This window comes from Nanorana parkeri, unplaced genomic scaffold (genome assembly GCF_000935625.1).
Source record: "Nanorana parkeri isolate BGI_ZX_2015 unplaced genomic scaffold, ASM93562v1 scaffold17, whole genome shotgun sequence".
NCBI classification, from domain to species: domain Eukaryota; kingdom Metazoa; phylum Chordata; class Amphibia; order Anura; family Dicroglossidae; genus Nanorana; species Nanorana parkeri.
In genome coordinates, this window is record NW_017306285.1 from 1978197 (window position 1) to 1996831 (window position 18635).

At 43.9% G+C, this 18635-nt stretch overlaps 1 protein-coding gene across 1 annotated transcript in view; it reads left to right on the forward strand.

Moving 5' to 3' along the window:
* Window positions 1-8662: 8662 nt before the first annotated feature.
* The window catches only part of NTSR1 (neurotensin receptor 1), a 108275-nt gene continuing 98302 nt past the window's right edge, over window positions 8663-18635 (forward strand). Inside the window, exon 1 of the mRNA XM_018559975.1 lies at window positions 8663-9538. Within this exon, the coding sequence (XP_018415477.1) occupies window positions 8816-9538 (723 nt within the window). The 5' untranslated portion in view covers window positions 8663-8815. The remainder of the gene's footprint in view (window positions 9539-18635) is intronic.

Consider the following 18635-nt stretch of genomic DNA (forward strand, 5'->3'; position numbering starts at 1 on the left):
CTGCAGCATGCTTCCACACTGGGAGCAAGGGACCTACTCTGCAGCATGCTTTCACACCGGGAGCAAGGATCCTACTCTGCAGCATGCTTCCCCACTGGGAGCAAGGGTCCTACTCTGCAGCATGCTGCCACACTGGGAGCAAGGCTCCTACTCTGCAGCATGCTGCCACACTGGGAGCAAGGCTCCTACTCTGCAGCATGCTGCCACACTGGGAGCAAGGCTCCTACTCTGCAGCATGCTGCCACACTGGGAGCAAGGCTCCTACTCTGCAGCATGCTGCCACACTGGGAGCAAGGCTCCTACTCTGCAGCATGCTGCCACACTGGAAGCAAGGGACCTGCTTTCTAAAGGAAGGACTTTTAACGTATTTTTATGTACCTGGAATGTGTTTAGCCAAACCGAAAGTTCAGTCAATATTTATAAGTATAACCAGCTTTACAATATACACCTACACCTCACTTACAAAACCGGAGCAAGAGACTGTTATTTCCTGTACAAACCAGTCACTTTCATTCACCATTACTACTGCTTTTCCTTATAGTAATTAAAGGCTCATTACACACAAACTGCATATTTGTTTTCGTTGTTATTTATGTAACAACATGTCATAACATCACAAACTCAACAATACTGATGTTAACAGATGCAATAACATAATTATGATGTGAATGTGTCAACGTTTCAGGATATTTTCAGACTTTGCAGATAATTAAACATAAAGAGAACCTATAGACGGGAAACAAAAAAAGAAGCATCACTGTAAGTAAGCAGGTGCTTTGGATCCACTGTATGACACTCAAAAACTGTATTGCAAATATCAAACCATTTTTCCTGATTAGAGGAACAGGTCCTGGATGCATGTTAGTATTGGCTAGTAAAGGGCCCATCACAGTGGTGGTTTGGAAGTCAGGCAAATCCGGCAGGAAGGAATGAGTCCAGTTACATTAACAAGAAAACTTGAAGCACCTGTAGAGGTTAACTAGTTTATGTGATGCTTCTTTTTCTGCTCCTTCCCACTTTAAATTGGATCTGAACTCAAAAAGGGAAGATCTGCTATCTTAAAGGGAACATCTAGAAATGTTGATTGTTTTTCTTGAATTCCTCCGACTCTTCCTGTGCCTTCAGCCTCATAGCTGTATAGCTGCAATGTGAGATCATCTAAGGTACTGTTACCTCTGATCTAACTAGGTTTGGAATGAGATTTAATGACAACACTACTGTGCTGCTCACTATCCTCTTTGCTGGAGAGGAATCCGTACCTGAGGACCTGCAGTGTAAGGATCTCCCTGCTCCTGCTTCATTCATTCTGTGCTTCCTCCACCCCTGCTGCTTGATTATTCCTCCATCAGTGTTTTAGATAACCAGAAATTAGCGGTAAATCTGACATGTGGAAGCAAAAGCCCTGTCTCTACCAAGATGGCCACTTTCACACAGAGATAAAATGCAGAACAAAAGATATGGTAAGTCAGTCATGGGGTAGACCAAAGGCAATACTGATGACTAGCCCTTTGCCTTCTGCTTGCCTTTTCTTTTGCCCACAGCTTCCACCGTACAGGTCCTCTTTAAGGTGGCATAACACAAAGTAGTATTTCCAAACACACTTCAGACTTCCTGTTCGGTTATCCCACAGAACCAAATGAGCAACTATCAGTCTGCATCCCCTTTTAGCCTAAAATATTTTTTTGTACTGGAACTTTTACATAGCTGTTAATAATGTCAGTAGATGTCCCATGTAAATGCATAAAAAGTATTTTTGTTGGTGGGAAAATAATTAGTAATTTAGTACACACAGATGATAAAGGACTAAAACACTTACCTGTAGCACAGCTGAGCGGAATATACTGTATTCTTGTTTCCACAGAAATTCTTTCCCCCTTTACTGTGATTTCTCTGCTGCTTAGTCTCATCCTCGGCCCCGATCATTCCTTCATGACCCTTCTCTACAGTGCCAGAGAAATTTTTTGAATGCTGTGCTGCCTTCCAAAAACCTAAACGAATACAAAATGACAAGCTTAGAGCATGGGCAACCATGAATCTATTGTTGACGTTTCAGTCTTAATCACGTTATAATTCTATAGCAATGAACGGCACTCTATGTATGGGCTTGCTCTTCAATGTCCGTAGCTGTGATTAGCTGTCTGCATTCTTGATGAGATGCCTGTTACTATGATTTACACGCTTGTTAAAAAACGACGGAGACAATATGCAGAGTGCAGTAACCCACAGCACAAAGCACTCAATTGGTGATTGTTGCGTTTCTTTCATTTGGAGCAGCCAAAGTAATACAAAAAAATGTTTTGGTTGCTACAGGTTGTTTGAATAATAATTCCAGATAAAAATAAATTTTTTTAATAATAATGTACAATATCCAGAGACAGAAATGAAAACAGATGACAAAACAACAAATCTTTAGATTTCAGGAACTTTTCAGCTCTACAGCTTTAGTCTATCTATCACACCATGTCCAGACCTTAACAGTTTGTTCCCGGACCAAAAAAGCTTCCTAATGTATCCCCATGGTATTTCTTGGCTATGTTCACACCAGCCCTGTCCATTCTGGTCCAGACAAAAAAAAAAATACTGCTGGTCTCATTTTCTCTGGTCTGGAATGCACTGAAACGCATGGAAATGCATCAAAAATGCATGCAAATGCACTGGACCACACCTGCAAGCCCATTTTAAGATGATTAAAAAAACGCTCCGAAACGCAGTAAAATCGCGGCAAAAATGCACTGCACTGCATTTACAGATCTGCTCCAGAGGGCCCAGTCACACCATATCCAGTGTTTTCTGGTGCGGTTTGAGCGAGGTTGCATGTAGTGCATGCAGCATTTTTTTTCCGTTGGCGCTGCACCGGAACGAAAGACATTCCTGTACCTCGTGTTCCGGTGCGGCCGATCGCACTGCGGGCGGGGGCATGTCTGCAGTGCCATTGACATGAATGGCACCGACATGCCCCCTCCTGCCCCAGAACGCTGCCCGGCTTGATCTATCAAATCCAGTGCATTCAAGGCTCAAACTGCACCAGAACGCACTGGATATGGTGTGACTGGGCCCATAAAGTGTAAATAAAGGATTTTTTTCTAGTATTATCTTGTTGATGGCAAATCATGACGTGAGGTATATGTAAAGCTTGAGTGAAATCTGGGTTGTTGAACAGAGGGGTCATAGGCTTGATCTGAATGGAAGGATAACCTTTGGTAAGGTGGAGGTGATTGATATGGGTAGGGTTTCTGTTTTGGGTCGCAAAGATCAGTAATAGAGCATTTTGGTTGCACCATAAAATGTGTTCCTCTGGATCAATCCGAAATTTGTCTTTTTTTGTTGTGGAACCAGTCGGCAATCCTGGTGAAATCCACTACATGAAACTATAAGGTTTAGTCGGGGAGAGCAAGTCCTCTCCTTGGTTTAGATCTCGCTAGAGTTTTCCCATACATTCTGGACTCTCAACCTTGAGAGGTTGAGGAGTTTAAATAAAGCTTTTGTAGATCGTACTGGTATAGCCTGGAAAATCTATAGCGTATTGGGCAGGACAACCATTTTTATAATGTTAAATGTCCGCTTAGCCAGGAAAAAAAAGGAGGGTTTATCATTGGACCAGAGGCCTTGGAAGATTTTTTTGTTGGATGAGATAATAAATAAATGTAACAGCTTTAGTGAGGTCTCTCAGGATATGGACACCTAGGTATTTGATTGCATAAGACTACATAAGTAAAAAGGGAAGCTGACTTGCAACTGGGATTGGATTCAAGAAGGAAGGGATATTTTTAAAGCTTCTGCTGCATCATAATTTATTTTAAGGTCTCTTAAAAAGCCACATTTTTCAAATTCCTTCAGAATGAGTGGAATGGAAATAATCAAGGAGGTGACAGAGAATAGTATGTCATTGATGCCATGTATGTCAGGCTGTGGGGGGAGGGCAGTGTGTTAGTCACAAATGAAACAGGATTTAGTCAGGAGAAGGAAAGGAAGAATTGTGCATCGCATACTACCTGGATTTGCTTGTCTAGACTGTCATACAGGAGGCTTTACTTGTATTTTTAAGACTTTACTTTGTGAACTGCTTTGACTTTCAGTAGCCTCATGAGCACCCTTAAGAACCCCGATACCTAGGGAGCAATAAAAAGCAAATCCATCTTCTCCTGGGGAAGCTGAGTGTTATCCATGCTCCCCTAGTAGGGTTGCCACCTGTCTGGGATTCACCTGGACAGTCCGGTTTTTGAGTCGTGTCCGGGTTTCAAGCCAGCTGATACCCGGATACAAGACACAAAGCGCCGATATCGGCACTTTACATTTTTGACAGATGCGGCACCTGAGGTCCCCAGCAAGCGCAGGGACCTCAGACAAGGCCCCCACACTTCCAACACAGCACTCTTGAAAGCCTGCATAGACCACCTGAGACCCCACACAACCATCTGGGAACCCGCATAGCCCACCTGAGACCCCACATAGCCATCTGAGAACTCGCATAGCCCACCTGAGACTCCACGTAGCCATCTGAGAACCAGTATAGCCCACCTGAGACTCCACATAGCCATCTGAGAGCGCGCATAGCACACCTGAGACCCCACACAGTCATTTGAGAGTGCCAAGAGTCCACAGAGTCACCTGAGAGTCTGCATAGCCCACCTGAGACCCCACACTGCCACCTGAGAGCACGCACAGGCCACCTGAGACACTGGAGACATCAGGGCACCACCCCGGAACAACACTGAGTATGTAGTTTCATATTATTTGAATTGCTGTATAATGTATTGCTGGGATTTGAATTCCTCTATAGCCGGTCTCCTTACTCCCTCCCCTGGCTGTCTCTTCTTGCAATTCCCTAGTGACCCATCACTGTAATCACATCACTGACCAACAGAGAGAAACAGTATGTGAGAGGTGCCAGTACTCAATTGTGGCAGAGAATTTGGGGATTACAGTATTGGAGCATCTGGGGTTTCCGGGTTGCTCATGATACTGTTGAAGGGTACATTCAGCTACTTCTGTGCAGTAGCAAACCAGTTTTTTATCATTTACAAAGTGACCGACAAAGAATTATATTAAGTTATTTAGGTTTTTAAACTGTTTTAAATCTTTTTATTTATAATTATAAAAAAATTATATAAAAATAATATATATTTATTTATATAAAATCTTTATTTTACCAATAAAAATGTAATATATGGTGTATGCATAACACAGAAGCATTGGTTGGCAGCCGGCAATCACTTAAATAAAAGACGCTCTTAAATGAACGTCTGAAAACGTCCAACAAGGGCAATCAGCTTTTTGGCTGGAATCCATCATCAGCCTTGGGCATTTCAAAAAATCTTTTTATTATAATTATAAAAAAATTATATAAAAATAATATATATTTATTTATATAAAATCTTTATTTTACCAATAAAAATGTAATATATGGTGTATGCATAACACAGAAGCATTGGTTGGCAGCCGGCAATCACTTAAATAAAAGACGCTCTTAAATGAACGTCTGAAAACGTCCAACAAGGGCAATCAGCTTTTTGGCTGGAATCCATCATCAGCCTTGGGCATTTCAAATGATTGTACAAAAAAAAAACAAAAAAAAAACCTTTTTGTCACTAATGTCCATGGGCACCTTTAGAGAGTCACTGATCCAGAACAGTTACATAACTGCTAAAGTCAGGTCTTCTGCCCCATATACTTGTTTTGGAGTCAATGACTTCATGGAAACTCAAGGATGACAGCTCAGAGCTGGTACCCTTAAACAATTATTCCAGTCAAAATATGGTGGAGAAATAACATGACCCATGTGAGGTTTTTATTCTTTTGTGCATCATGTCCTGTCTTGGTGACAGCGGGTCAGAGGGACAAGAAGTACAGCTTTGTTCTCTTCTTGTCCTGGTGACCATTTTCAATCCCAAAACTGAAAAAATAAAAAGAAAGGTTGGTTGGAGTTGGGCTATAAAAACAAGTTGGCATTGGCATATTTCTGTTTTTTCAGGTTCATGTCAACAAATAAAGAACAAGTATTAGGGGGAACATTACAGTGTGTGTTGTCATAGAAGAGGATTCAGGACTTCTCTGACAAGGGAGAAAACGCACATGCTGAAATATCAGCCGCTGATAATTGTTTATTCTCCTTGACATTAACTATAACCCCTCTCACTACTGCACGCACAATACCTGATCTAGAGTGCAGGAAAATGACTGCAGCATTGATGTTTCCTGCAATGTAAGGGGGGGGAAAGAGAGGAAATGTGAGAGAGAAAGGCGCGGTAGAAGAGACACAGGGAGGAGAGACAGAGAGAGGCAGGGTGGGAAAAAAAAAAGAGAGTGAGAGGTAAAAAGATAAAAGAGAGGGTAGAGTAAATTAAAACCACAGAGGAGAGGCGAAGAGTGCATTTCTTCAGAGAGAGAGGGAGAGGGAGACAGACACAAAAATTAAAGTGAAGAAAAAAGTTGAAAGAACGGAGAGCATGTGAAAGAGATAACTAGGGTGTAAGAGATCAAAAGAAGAGAACCAAACATAAAGAGAGAGTGTGTGAGTGTGAGAGAAAGAGATAGAGAGAGAGAGAGAGAGAGAGAGAGAGATGTGGAGAAAGGACTGAGGACTGAGAAAGAAAAGCTGAACGTGGTTGCACAAGGAGGGAATAAGAATTATAAAGAATGGAAAAAGAAGGTAGAGTGATACAAAGAAATGAGGATGAGTATGAGTGATACAAAGAAAAGGATGAGAGAAAGGGTAAAAGGTGAGAAGAAAGAAATGCAGGAGAAAAAGAAGATGAAGTGAATGTGAACCGTATACAGGGAGATTATAAAATGTTATACCACAAGAAATATTTTTGTAGAAAGGTAGAATGTGAGACTGTATGAGAGAGCAAAGAAAGGGTATCCTTGTATTGAGAGAGTAATACAATGAAAGAATGGACTATACACAGAGGCTTAAAGGGTGAAAACCATGACAGAGGGATTGAGAAAGGAAAATAAAACGAGGGAGAGAGAAAAGGAAGACAAACAATATTACAGTGAAAGAATACATTATACTACAAGCTGTGCTCACAGAGAAAGAAAAGAGTGACAGAGAGAGGGAAAGAGAGGGATAGAGGCAAGGATACAAGATACGGGAGAGAGAGAGAGACAAAGAGAGGGAGGAAGAGAGAAGGATACGTGACAAGTAAAAGGAGAGAGAGACAGAGATATAGGAACAGAGGGAGCAGATGTGTGTGTGTGTGTGTGTGAGTGTGAGTGAGAGAGAGAGAGAGAGAGAGAGAGAGAGAGAGAGAGAGAGAGAGAGAGAGACAGAAAGAGGAGAAGAGACAGAGGAACAGATGGTGATAGAGAGGGAAGAGACAGAGGAACAGATGGTGATAGATAGAGGAGAAGAGACATAGAGGAACAGAGGGTGAGAGATAGAGAGAGGGGAGAAGGGACAGAGTTAGAGGAACTGAGGGTGAGAGATAGAGAGAGGGGAGAAGGGACAGAGTTAGAGGAACTGAGGGTGAGAGATAGAGAGAGGGGAGAAGGGACAGAGTTAGAGGAACTGAGGGTGAGAGATAGAGAGAGGGGAGAAGGGACAGAGTTAGAGGAACTGAGGGAGAAACAGAGGGGGAGAGATGGAGAGAGAGAGGGAAAGGGAGGAGGAGAAGAGATGTACATAGAGGAAAAGAAGGTGAGAGAGATAGGAGAGGAGACAGAGAAAGGGAGGGTGAGAGATAGAGGGAGAGAGGAGAAGGGACAGAGTTAGAGGAACAGAGGGTGAGAGGGAGGAGAAAGGGAACAGACAAAGAGAGGGGGAGAGACAGAAAAGCAGAAGGTGAGAGACAGATGGGAAGATATAGAAAGGTACAGAGTGTGCAAGAGAGATAGGTGGAGGAACAACTGCGAGAAATGCAGAAAAACTGTAAAGTAAAGTGGAAGTAGTACAAAGAAAGTCGGCAGTCACAGAGACAGCAGCAGAACAGTGAAGACACTGACTCAGAGCACTGAGCTCTTACAGACACCGACAATATTAAGGGCTGAGAAGTCCCTCACACAGCTGCACTGAGCGCTCAGGAAAAACACAAATATCAGCGGTGGGTACTTAGTACAGAGAGCGATCACAGATGACCAGCAGCACCAAACGCTCAGGACACAGTGCGCTAGTCAGGACACAGACATCGGGCATCACTGTGCGCCAGTCAGGACACAGGCACCGAGCATCACTGAGCGCTCAGGACACAGGCACCGGGCATCACTGAGCGCTCAGGACACAGGCACCGGGCATCACTGAGCGCTCAGGACACAGGCACCGGGCATCACTGAGCGCTCAGGACACAGGCACCGGGCATCACTGAGTGCTCTGGACACAGACACCGGGCATCACTGAGTGCTCAGGACACAGGCACCGGGCATCACTGAGTGCTCAGGACACAGGCACCGGACATCAGTGAGTGCTCAGGACACAGACACCGGGCATCACTGAGCGCTCAGGACACAGACACCGGGCATCACTGAGCGCTCAGAACACAGACACCGGGCATCACTGAGCCCTGACATACAGCAGCAGAGACGCAGCATCACTCACTGTAGGGAGCAGCAGTGACAGTGTGGCGGGGGAGGAATCTTGAGTGGGTAGAAGAGGCAGGTTCTGTCAATGAAGACATTAGACGAGTATGGACCCGCGGAGGGACTGGTACACACTGAAGAGAAGGACGCCAATTAGCAGCATCCTCAGTCTCAGCAGATTGCTTGCTCTCTAAGAGTTGTAGTATTTGAGTGATGAAAAGTCTGCAGTGACTGGAGAAGACCTGAGATCCAGCTCTGTTGAGTCCCTTGTTTGGGGGTTCCACCTTGAGCTGCTCCTAAGATGAACCCTGGCTCTGCAGGGCAAATATTGCACCAGCCACCGATCATGCGTGTTAACGCAACTCCACAGGTGCCTCTCTTCCAGGAGGTGCAGGAGTCATGGCTGTCCAGCACTTCGGTCATGATGAACCTGTCCAACGTCAGCACCAGGCATGTCACCGCTGAGGGCGACCTGGATGTCAACACGGACATCTACTCCAAAGTCCTGGTCACGGTCATCTACCTGTTCCTCTTCGTGGTGGGCTGTACTGGCAACTCCATCACTGCCTACACATTGGTGAGGAAAAAGTCCCTGCAGAACTTGCAAAGCACTGTCCACTACCACTTGGCCAGCTTGGCCCTTTCCGACCTCCTAATACTTCTCCTCAGCATGCCCATAGAGACTTACAACTTCATCTGGGTCCACCATCCCTGGGCCTTTGGCAACGTAGTGTGCAAGGGCTACTACTTCCTGAGGGATGCTTGCACTTATGCCACTGCCTTGAACATTGCCAGCCTCAGCATGGAGAGGTACATGGCCATGTGTCACCCTTTTAAGGCCAAAAGCATCATGTCAAGGAGCAGGACTAAGAAATTCATCAGTTGCATCTGGGTGGCCTCCTTGCTGTTGGCAATGCCGATGATTTTCACCATGGGGGAGATCTATGGGTTAGGGGTGGAAGATCCGGATCAGCTGGTCTGCACCAGGATTGTGGAGATGTCCACCTTCAAAACTGTCATTCAGGTGAGTGCTGGTGACTGTGTGGTCTGCCTTTTGTCATGTGAATGTGTAGATAATCTGGGTTATTGCAGAGTGAGCCCATTAAAACTGATATATATATATAGTTGGGTGATGGTGGGTTTAATCAACAACTATCTTCATATGTCTCCAGAGGACTCCGGGGATGGCTTCTCTGCCAACATTGCAGGCTCTGAAGCCATGGGGTCTGTCTCCACCTGTTGTACTCTAAGATGTCATATCCAACTAGGAGTGGAAAAGCCCTACCTGCAGAAATGTATCTGCTGGCATCCACCAAAATAAGATGGCAGTGCATGAGACAACCCCATCAAGAAGAACCCAATATTCTAGCTTTGGGATAAATACCCCCCTAAATCGCTCAGACCTAAGAGCGGTGGTGGTGATGTCCAAAATACAATAACCAAAAGCAGCATGATTTCTGTCTGCTACAAATGGACAATGGATTGTTGCCTGCTGATTGGTTGCTATGTTTTACAACACTCATTCCCTTTTAAGTATGTGCAGCTAATATATTCCCTTTTCGGTGTCACCTAGGCTACTTATTTTACTTTAAAGCAAACCCACACCAAAATGGAATACAGAAACTGCCATTACTGGCTTCCTTCTGAAATGCCAATGCCAATTGCCTAGGTCACACCGAAAAGGGAATATATTAGCTGCACATACTTAATAAGAGAAAGAGAAATCTGCAAAGTGTTGTAAATCATAGCAGCCAATCAGCAGTCAACAATCCCCTGTCCATTTCTAACAGACGGAAATCACATTGCTTTTGGTTATTGTATTTTGGACGTCACCACTGAAATTCCTGATTCTTTATTAAAAGGGAAAAGCGGTGCACTCTAAATAGTATCAGACCCTCAATGTTTGAGTGATGCGCCATTGCAAAGTCAGTAATGGATCTTCAAGCTTCTTTATTAGTCACATACATACGCAATATTCCGGAACTCTTAATGCAGCCCCTTCATCAGGCAACAGTGAGGATCAGTGAGAGTCAACATTTTCCTGATGAAGGGGCTGCATTAAGATCTCCGGAATATTCCCGTATTTATGTGACTCATACAGAAGCTTGAAGGAGTGTATGATGTGCTGGGGATCCGCACTCTTTTTTACACCTGATACTCTGACTTCAGCACTTTCTCAGTCACTGAACTGGAACAGTCACAGCAAAGTCAGAGCTCCTTATTGGCATCATTGATCCGCATCAGTGCTTTGCATGACAGGCAGGTAGTCAGCATTTTCCGAAGGAAAAAGTATGGAATTGGCAAAAGTATGGCATTTGGGATCTCCCGAATGCAATGCGAAAATTTGGATCCCGAATGCCATTCGGGGCTGGGAGCCATATACATATATTACTAAAGCTAAGGCTCCCAGACCTGAATGACATTTGGGATACAAATTTCCGTATTGCATTTGGAAATTCGGATCCCGAATGCCATTTCGGGTCTAGGAGCCTTAGCTTTAGTATTCTATGTATATTCTGAACACAACTTTTCCTTGCGGCATGTGACTTTCCCGGCCAATCAGATGGTCCCATGTTGCTGTAATGAAAATTCATGTTCAGACCTATTCGGATGCATTAAAACAGAAAAGCACATCTGATTGGCCAGAAAAGTTTCATTTTTGAACGAAACATGGTTGGGATCTGAAATTTGGAAACTGAAATTCGTTTCCGGACACATTCGGATGCATTGGGATTGGGAAATTCGCATATGTCCGCATTTTGATTCGGAACGAAAGGAATCACACATGTCTACTACCCAATATACAGCCCAGTTCATAAAAATATACTAATATGCTTTGATGTACAGGTCCACCACATCAGGGCAACCTTTGTTCCTGTTCTCTAGTATGACTACCATGTTTGTGGCAGCATTGCAGGATCATTACTTGTTGATAATACTGAAAGATATTATAAAATATGGCTTTTTATTGACATCTGTAAAACGTAAACTTGGCTTTTTGATGCAAGGGTTTTTGTTACAATACTTTGAATGACTTTGTACTCTATTTTCATCCAATTACAGATACTGAAAAACTCTGCATGTCGATTGACTTTAAAGTGTACCTAACGGTAACGCTAAAATTTTTTGTTTTGGATAATGTAGAGAATAGAAAACCCAACCCAATGGGGAGATTTCCCTTAAAGGAGAACTATGGGGTTAAGTCTTTTCCCCATAGTTCTCCTTAGGGTAACGGGAGGACACAAAGTAGTGTCCTCCCGTCGCCCTAGGCTCAGTATACCGCAAACTGTAGCTCGCGGTTTACTGAGACACCGCAGTATACCTCGAGCGACTGCTCGCAGTATACTGAGACGCTGCAGCTGAAGAGGATCCCGACAATTGTGCCAGGATCCGCCCAGCTGCGTGACTGACAGCTGACTCTGCCTACCTAAAGGCAGAGCCAGCTCTACCCGCCCCCTCCCATTCCGCCAGTCAGCGCTGGCAAATCGGGGAGGGGGGAATCCAGTCCCTCCCCTGTCACGGCAGAGAGCCGTGACAGGATCGGGAGGTGAGCGAACGCCTGTATGTGTTCGCTCACCTCCCGATCTACTGAGCCGACCTGTGACAGTCTCATTGTCACAGGTCACAGGTCGGCTAGAACTATGAGGTGAGTGAAAAGCACTCACCTCATAGTTCTCCTTTAACTTCCTGTTACATAGACACAGGCAGAATTCTCTCCAAAGTGGGTTGTCTATATCTGTTTTTCCCAGTGCAACTTGAAATTTGTAATGGTCTTCACTTTCAGTCCCGGTGGCAGTAGTCACCCAGACACATAGAGAGGGTGAATCTCCCCAGCGAGGATACAGGCAGCTATTTACCACTCCCCAATCTAAACGAAACAACAACAAAAATTGGATTTAGATTCACTTTATATTTCTGCATTCCAATCTCTCTGGTCATATTTCCCCAAGAGTCATGACTTAAGATACAGCAACGTGTGGTATCTATTCCTCGCTGTATAGACTAGAGGTCTCAAAAGCATCATTTTCCTGAGCCATCCTCAAAAATATTGGCCATTTGCTGCAATGGGCTACAATAACAACCTATTGTTACGGCCTCTTTTATAGCTGAACTTTGGGAAAATTAAAAAAAAACTACCCTTGCAGGGGGGACGTTCCATGCACTGCAAGGGTTAAATGCTCATTTTTGCCTACGGTAGCATTAAAAAGCACTTTTACTTATCTGTTCCTCCACACCCCTGGCAGCTGGCGGTCTTCCCCTCCATCCAATGCTCCGGGTTGTGAGCAGGCCCTTAGCATCCTCACTTACAATGATGGACTGCCGGTCCTGCATTGTATGTGATGATATCAGAGTGAATGGACGGAACACCAAAGAGAAGAGTCTTTGGTGGACCAGTCACATGGTCAGAATTCCTGGGGTAGTGGGGGATAAGGGAAGTAAATCTTCCTTTTAATAGCACCCTAGGCCAAAATGAGCCACTAACCATTGCAGTGCGGGGAGAAACCCGACTAAAGGGGTAGTTTTTTACATTTTTCTGGTGTTCAGCTTTTAAGGGATCATAAAGGCTAGTTCACCAGAACCACATGCGTCTGTGCAGCTGCAATGTGATGCCTTGTGCCACGATTTTACCGCAATTGAGGAGATTGCACCAGAAAGCCCATAGGAAAGCATTGCGATGTATTTTGGCAGCAGCAGCAGCTTAACTGAACAGACTCCATCTGGTTTGAACTAGCCCTAAAATGGGATTGTAGGTGTGTTTCAGTGCGTTTTGAGTGTGTTCCCTTGCGAAATAGAGCAAGCAGTATTTTTTCTGACTGCATCGGAAATGACTGCACTGGTGGGAACAGAGCACCAGAAATCCCATAGGAAAGCATTGTGAAGCATTTTAGATGCAGCTGCCAAACTGAATGGACTGCATCACAAATGCATCTGGTGTGAACTAGCCCTTAGGCCTCATTCACACCAGACACAGTGCGTTCTGGCCCAATTCTGGTCAGAATGCACTGCATCGCATTGCGGCCGGCTCACACTATGTTGTGGGTCAGGAGGGGGCGTGGCGGTCCATTGAAGTGAATTGCACCATAGCCCTCCGGCCACAATGCGATCAGCTGCACGGGAACGCAAGGCACATTATGCCTGCGGTCTGGTCTGAACAAAATAGTGCTTGCAGCATTTCATCTTTTTGTTTTTTTACAATCTAAAGGCTTCCACATAACACTTCTCCTATTTATTATATTACAATCTTTATATGTAAGGACACTGCAGAGGACCTTTTGTTCAGGAGCCCTGAGACAGTCGTAAATTGTGTTCCTTCAAAGTCTTTTTCAGTGCTTTGGATGCAATATGCTTACATTGCTTTCAAGCCAGATAGTAATATCATTATAATGATTCATAAAAAGCACACACCCATCACTTCTTACAGTCAATGCAAATTTGAGTTATAATATTACTGGAATGTTTTCAAATCCTTTCTGAACGAAGGACAGTTCGGTTTTGTAAACATCTTATGTAAAGGAATGTATTTAATTGTGGTTTTCTGTGCATATTGTATTTATCTGATCTGCAGAGTGACATGTTCTCAGCAGTGCAGCGATGCATTTGGCATTTTCTGTGTAAAATGTAATGCAGTTTTGTAATGACTTAATTGGATCAGTAAAGCTGCATTAAATAGACTCAAAGATTATACAGTACAGGTGCCTTTTTTAGATGTATTTGGGCATTACAAAGACTGGCAACTGTATTACATGTAACAAGCATATGATAAGAAGACTTAAAGGAGTTGTAAAGTCCCAGCATATCCTCTCCTGTTACAACATCAGCATTGTAATAGGAATACATACTAGACTTGTTTTGCATATTGCAATCAAAGCTTAAATTTAAAAAAATCCCTTTTATGTAGCGAGCGCTGCTTTCCGTCTGCCCATCACTTTCATCAATTTCCTAGATTCCCAGTGTGCTTTGCGTCTCTTTCCCTGCTGCTTGGTGTGATGCATTCTCTATTTCTCGAGACTACATATCCCATCATGCATTGCTTCCAGCAAGCAATGATAATGTTACATTGTTCAGACGCTGAGATTTATTATTAGAGATTGGACGCTAGTAATTCAAGTCTTGTCACCATGCCATGGTTCTGAAACTGTAAATATCAGCATAAATAGTACTCATGCTCGCCCAAATGCTCCGATACTTACCCCTGATACCGGAACTTCTGGTCAGAGGGAGACTTCAGTGCTGCGAGGGAACATGGAGTCGGCTTCCCGGCCAATCAGGAAGCCGGGCAGCTTTCTGATTGGCTGGGAAGCCGACTCCATACTGTTTGGCTAGCTCAATGCTTTGGCTGGCTCAATGTTAAATGGTCGGGAAGCCGAGTTCCCAGCCAATCAGCATTGAGCCAGCCAAAAGGCATGGAGTCAGCTTCCTGCTCAATCATGAAGCCTGGTGGCAGGTCATCACTGGGAAGATGGATCCATGCTCCCAGAAGTATTGGTTTCTCGTATTTATACCGAAAAACCGGTATCGGTGTATAATACATATAATGTTTCTTCTTGGACGTAAGAATCAGCGTGCACTGCTACCAGGACACCACATGCAAATTGTAAATGCCCAGAGCCCAGAATGGTTTTATCATTGTTCTAGGATCTACATTTTAAGTTGATCTGGGACTCCAAGAGTGAGCTCACAGGGCTACCCAAATTTTAGCACAGCATCAAGCTGCCATTATTCCTTTATACAAAATAGAAGCGAGCCAAGAAGCTTTGTTTACAAATGATATATGAAGAAGTGAATAGATCATATGTTCAAATGTCAAATCATACGCTAAGGAAAAAACGATTTTCCTTCACAGGTATGGATGCTTGAATTAAACACCGGAGGATTTCATATCACTGTGCTTTACCTCCTTTTACTAAATCAGATTCAGGTTATCACTGTTCCTGAACAACAGGTGTCAGTATGTCATTGTCTTGGGTCACCACATGTAATCATATCATGTGTGAGGGCTGTTTATGTTGCCTTAGAAAAACTGCTACATTCAAAATTAAAGCAGAAAGTAGCAAGTTAAAACTGTTACTGTTATATAGGACACAAGGAGTAACATTGTTAAGGGATCCGAAGTGTCAGTGTATCATTGTTTTAGAATTCGATATGCATTAGTGTCAGTGTGACATTATTACAGAATCCGAAGTGTCAGTGTGACATTATTCCAGGATCCGAAGTGTCAGTGTGACATTATTCCAGGTTCTGAAGTGTCAGTGTGACATTATTCCAGGATCCGAAGTGTCAGTGTATCATTGTTTTAGAATTCGATATGCATTAGTGTCACTGTGACATTATTCCAGGTTCCGAAGTGTCAGTGTGACATTATTCCAGGTTCCGAAGTGTCAGTGTATCATTGTTTTAGAATTCGATATGCATTAGTGTCAGTGTGACATTATTCCAGGATCCGAAGTGTCAGTGTGACATTGTTCTGGGCATCCAAGTGTCAGTATATCATTATTCTGGGCCCCAAAGCGTGAGTGTGTTATTGTTGGGGGCCTCCAAATGTCAGTGTGTTTTCGTTTTAGGGTTCCCAAGTGTCAGTGTGATATTTCCCTGGCCTTCCAAACCAAAATGTCACTGTGTTATTGTTCTAGGACCCCAAATGTCAGTCTGGGCCACCTAGTGTCAGTGTATTATTGTTGGGGGCCTCCAAATGTCAGTGTGTTATTCTTCTGTGACGCCAAGTGTCAATCTGTCATCATAACGGGAGTACTAATACATACATTTGTTGACCACGAGCTCTAATAGGTCTTAACTGGTTCAGAGTCTATGGGACTCAGACATTGTTTTGGGAGCCTTATTGTTAGTTTGTAATTGTTCTGGCACCCACAATTGTCAGTGTGTCAGTGTGTCATTGTCCTGGGACCCCAAATTGTCAGTGTGTCATTGTTCTGGGACCCAAGATTCAGTGTGTCCAGTGTTCTAAGTCTCCCAAATTGTCAGTGTGTCATTGTTCTGGGACCCACACTTGTCAGTGTGTCCTTGTTCTGGCACCCACAATTGTCAGTGTGTCAGTGTGTCATTGTTCTGGGACCTCCATCTGTCAGCATGTCGTTGTTCTGGGACCCAAGATTCAGTGTGTCAGTGTTCTAGGTCCCCCAAGTGTCAGTGTGTCCTTGTTCTGGGACCTGAAGTGTCAGTGTATTATCAGTCTGGAAGCTCAAGTATCAGTGTGTCATTGATCAGGGAAGAGAAGGGGTCGATGGCACTCGAGAATGCTGATCAATATGCCTTTATTGATGCATGCTCAGGGTCTTATAGCAGGACATTTTGGGGCCACACAGGGTCCCCTTCATCAGGCAAAACAATTCTAGAGTGCCAGTCACCACTTCTCTTCTGATATTGAGCATCGCTATCTGTTTGTCACTGCAGCACCCACCTTTTCCAAATAGACTTACCGGTCAGAAGTGTGATGGGACTTGGACATTCATTGACCAGGGACACCCCATCCCCTCCCCCATGTGTTAGTGTGTCCTTTTTCAAGGACCCCCCCTAATTTTTAATGTGCCATTACTCTATGAACCAGAGAATTAGTATGCACAGTTTTATAGCCCTCGCTGCATGTATAGCATTTCCTGGATCCTCTAAGGCCAGTGTCAGCGGGAGCTCTAAAAAAATATTGTCATTTAAATGATCACACCATTGAACATCTAGAAACTGATAAGAACATATTGCGGCTCCACAGGTTTCTCTAAATGAAGTCATATCTTGTGAATATGACAGTTTTCGTATGGCTCGGTTTCTGCTCCTACATCTGTTCTAGACCAGCAATGGAGCAGTGTTGAGATATTGCAGTTCTTCTACGTCATTCACTATGAGACACTTGTACTGTGTTGGTCTGCTCATCTATCCCCTGTGTCCTCTCTGCTTCCCAAATACATCTCTCACATTATTTCTTGACACTTTAATGTTTGTGATTATATAACTATAGTAATTCCCCATGGTAACCCATCGCAATGTCAGTGTGTCACCATGGTACCATGTTAGCCATCAGTGGCTGTGACGTGCAGCCAGGGACCTAATCCCAGCCTTTTTTGTTCCATTAGTGGAGTACTTTAACTCGGAGTCCTTTTCAGGAGTCCCATCACTGCTACTTTTATTACACTATGTATTTAGGCTTTTTTTATTAATCCAGCAAAAGAGCAACATTTGTGTTTAAAGAGTTTCACACCAACCAAAAGGAATGCATATTTCTGATTCAACTACATCTGTTGTCAATGGGCTACTGCAGTCTTTCTCAGCCAGGGTGCCGTGGCACACTCGTGTGCCTCCCGGCTTCCTCAGGGGTGCCAGAGGAATCTGGATTTGAAGGGGGCACTTCAATGTGAATGGGGAACCCACTTTTTTGGGATGTTTTTGCACGGGGTCCCCCTTAAAAACTATGACATTTTAGACTGGGGGGCCTCCACATTTTGCATACTTTAAGGAGTGTCGTGACTAAAAACAGTTTGAGAAATGCTGGGTTACTGCACAGTGTCTGTAATTTCCTTTTATACAGAAAAATATGTGTTTTATCCCTTTCCGCCCTCAATCTGTAGATCAACATTTCCTGCACAATGCCCCACCACCTTGAGTATATGTTAAACTACATCTCCCCTTTGACAAGTAACAACCATCACTGTCTGCTCCCCACTAAAAATCGTGAGCCTATCAGAGTTGCCCTGATCATGTGATCTCTATGTCAGCTGTGACATGCATGGTAACATGTAGGCTGGAGGCTTCACTCACAAAATAAGCCTTCAGCCTGTGGTTGTCACTATGGTTGCCTCAAAAGACAGAAGATCACAGCGTGGTATAGAGTAGGGGCAACCTGCTCTTGGAAGTATTATATGTCCAGTGAGTGCAAAGCATCAAATGACTCTAGGCAGTCCTGTGATAAAATGGCAAATCCACACAATGGAACTATTTTCTGCTGCAGTGCAAGCAAAGATACATAGGCAAGTACCCTCAACAACAGTTTTAGGCACACTGTCGTTTACCGAGCTGACCTATGTACCTTTGCTTGCACTACAGAAGAAAATAGATCCATTGTGGGTATTTGCAATTTGGTTGTGCAACATTTATTCCTTGGATAATTTTATTTA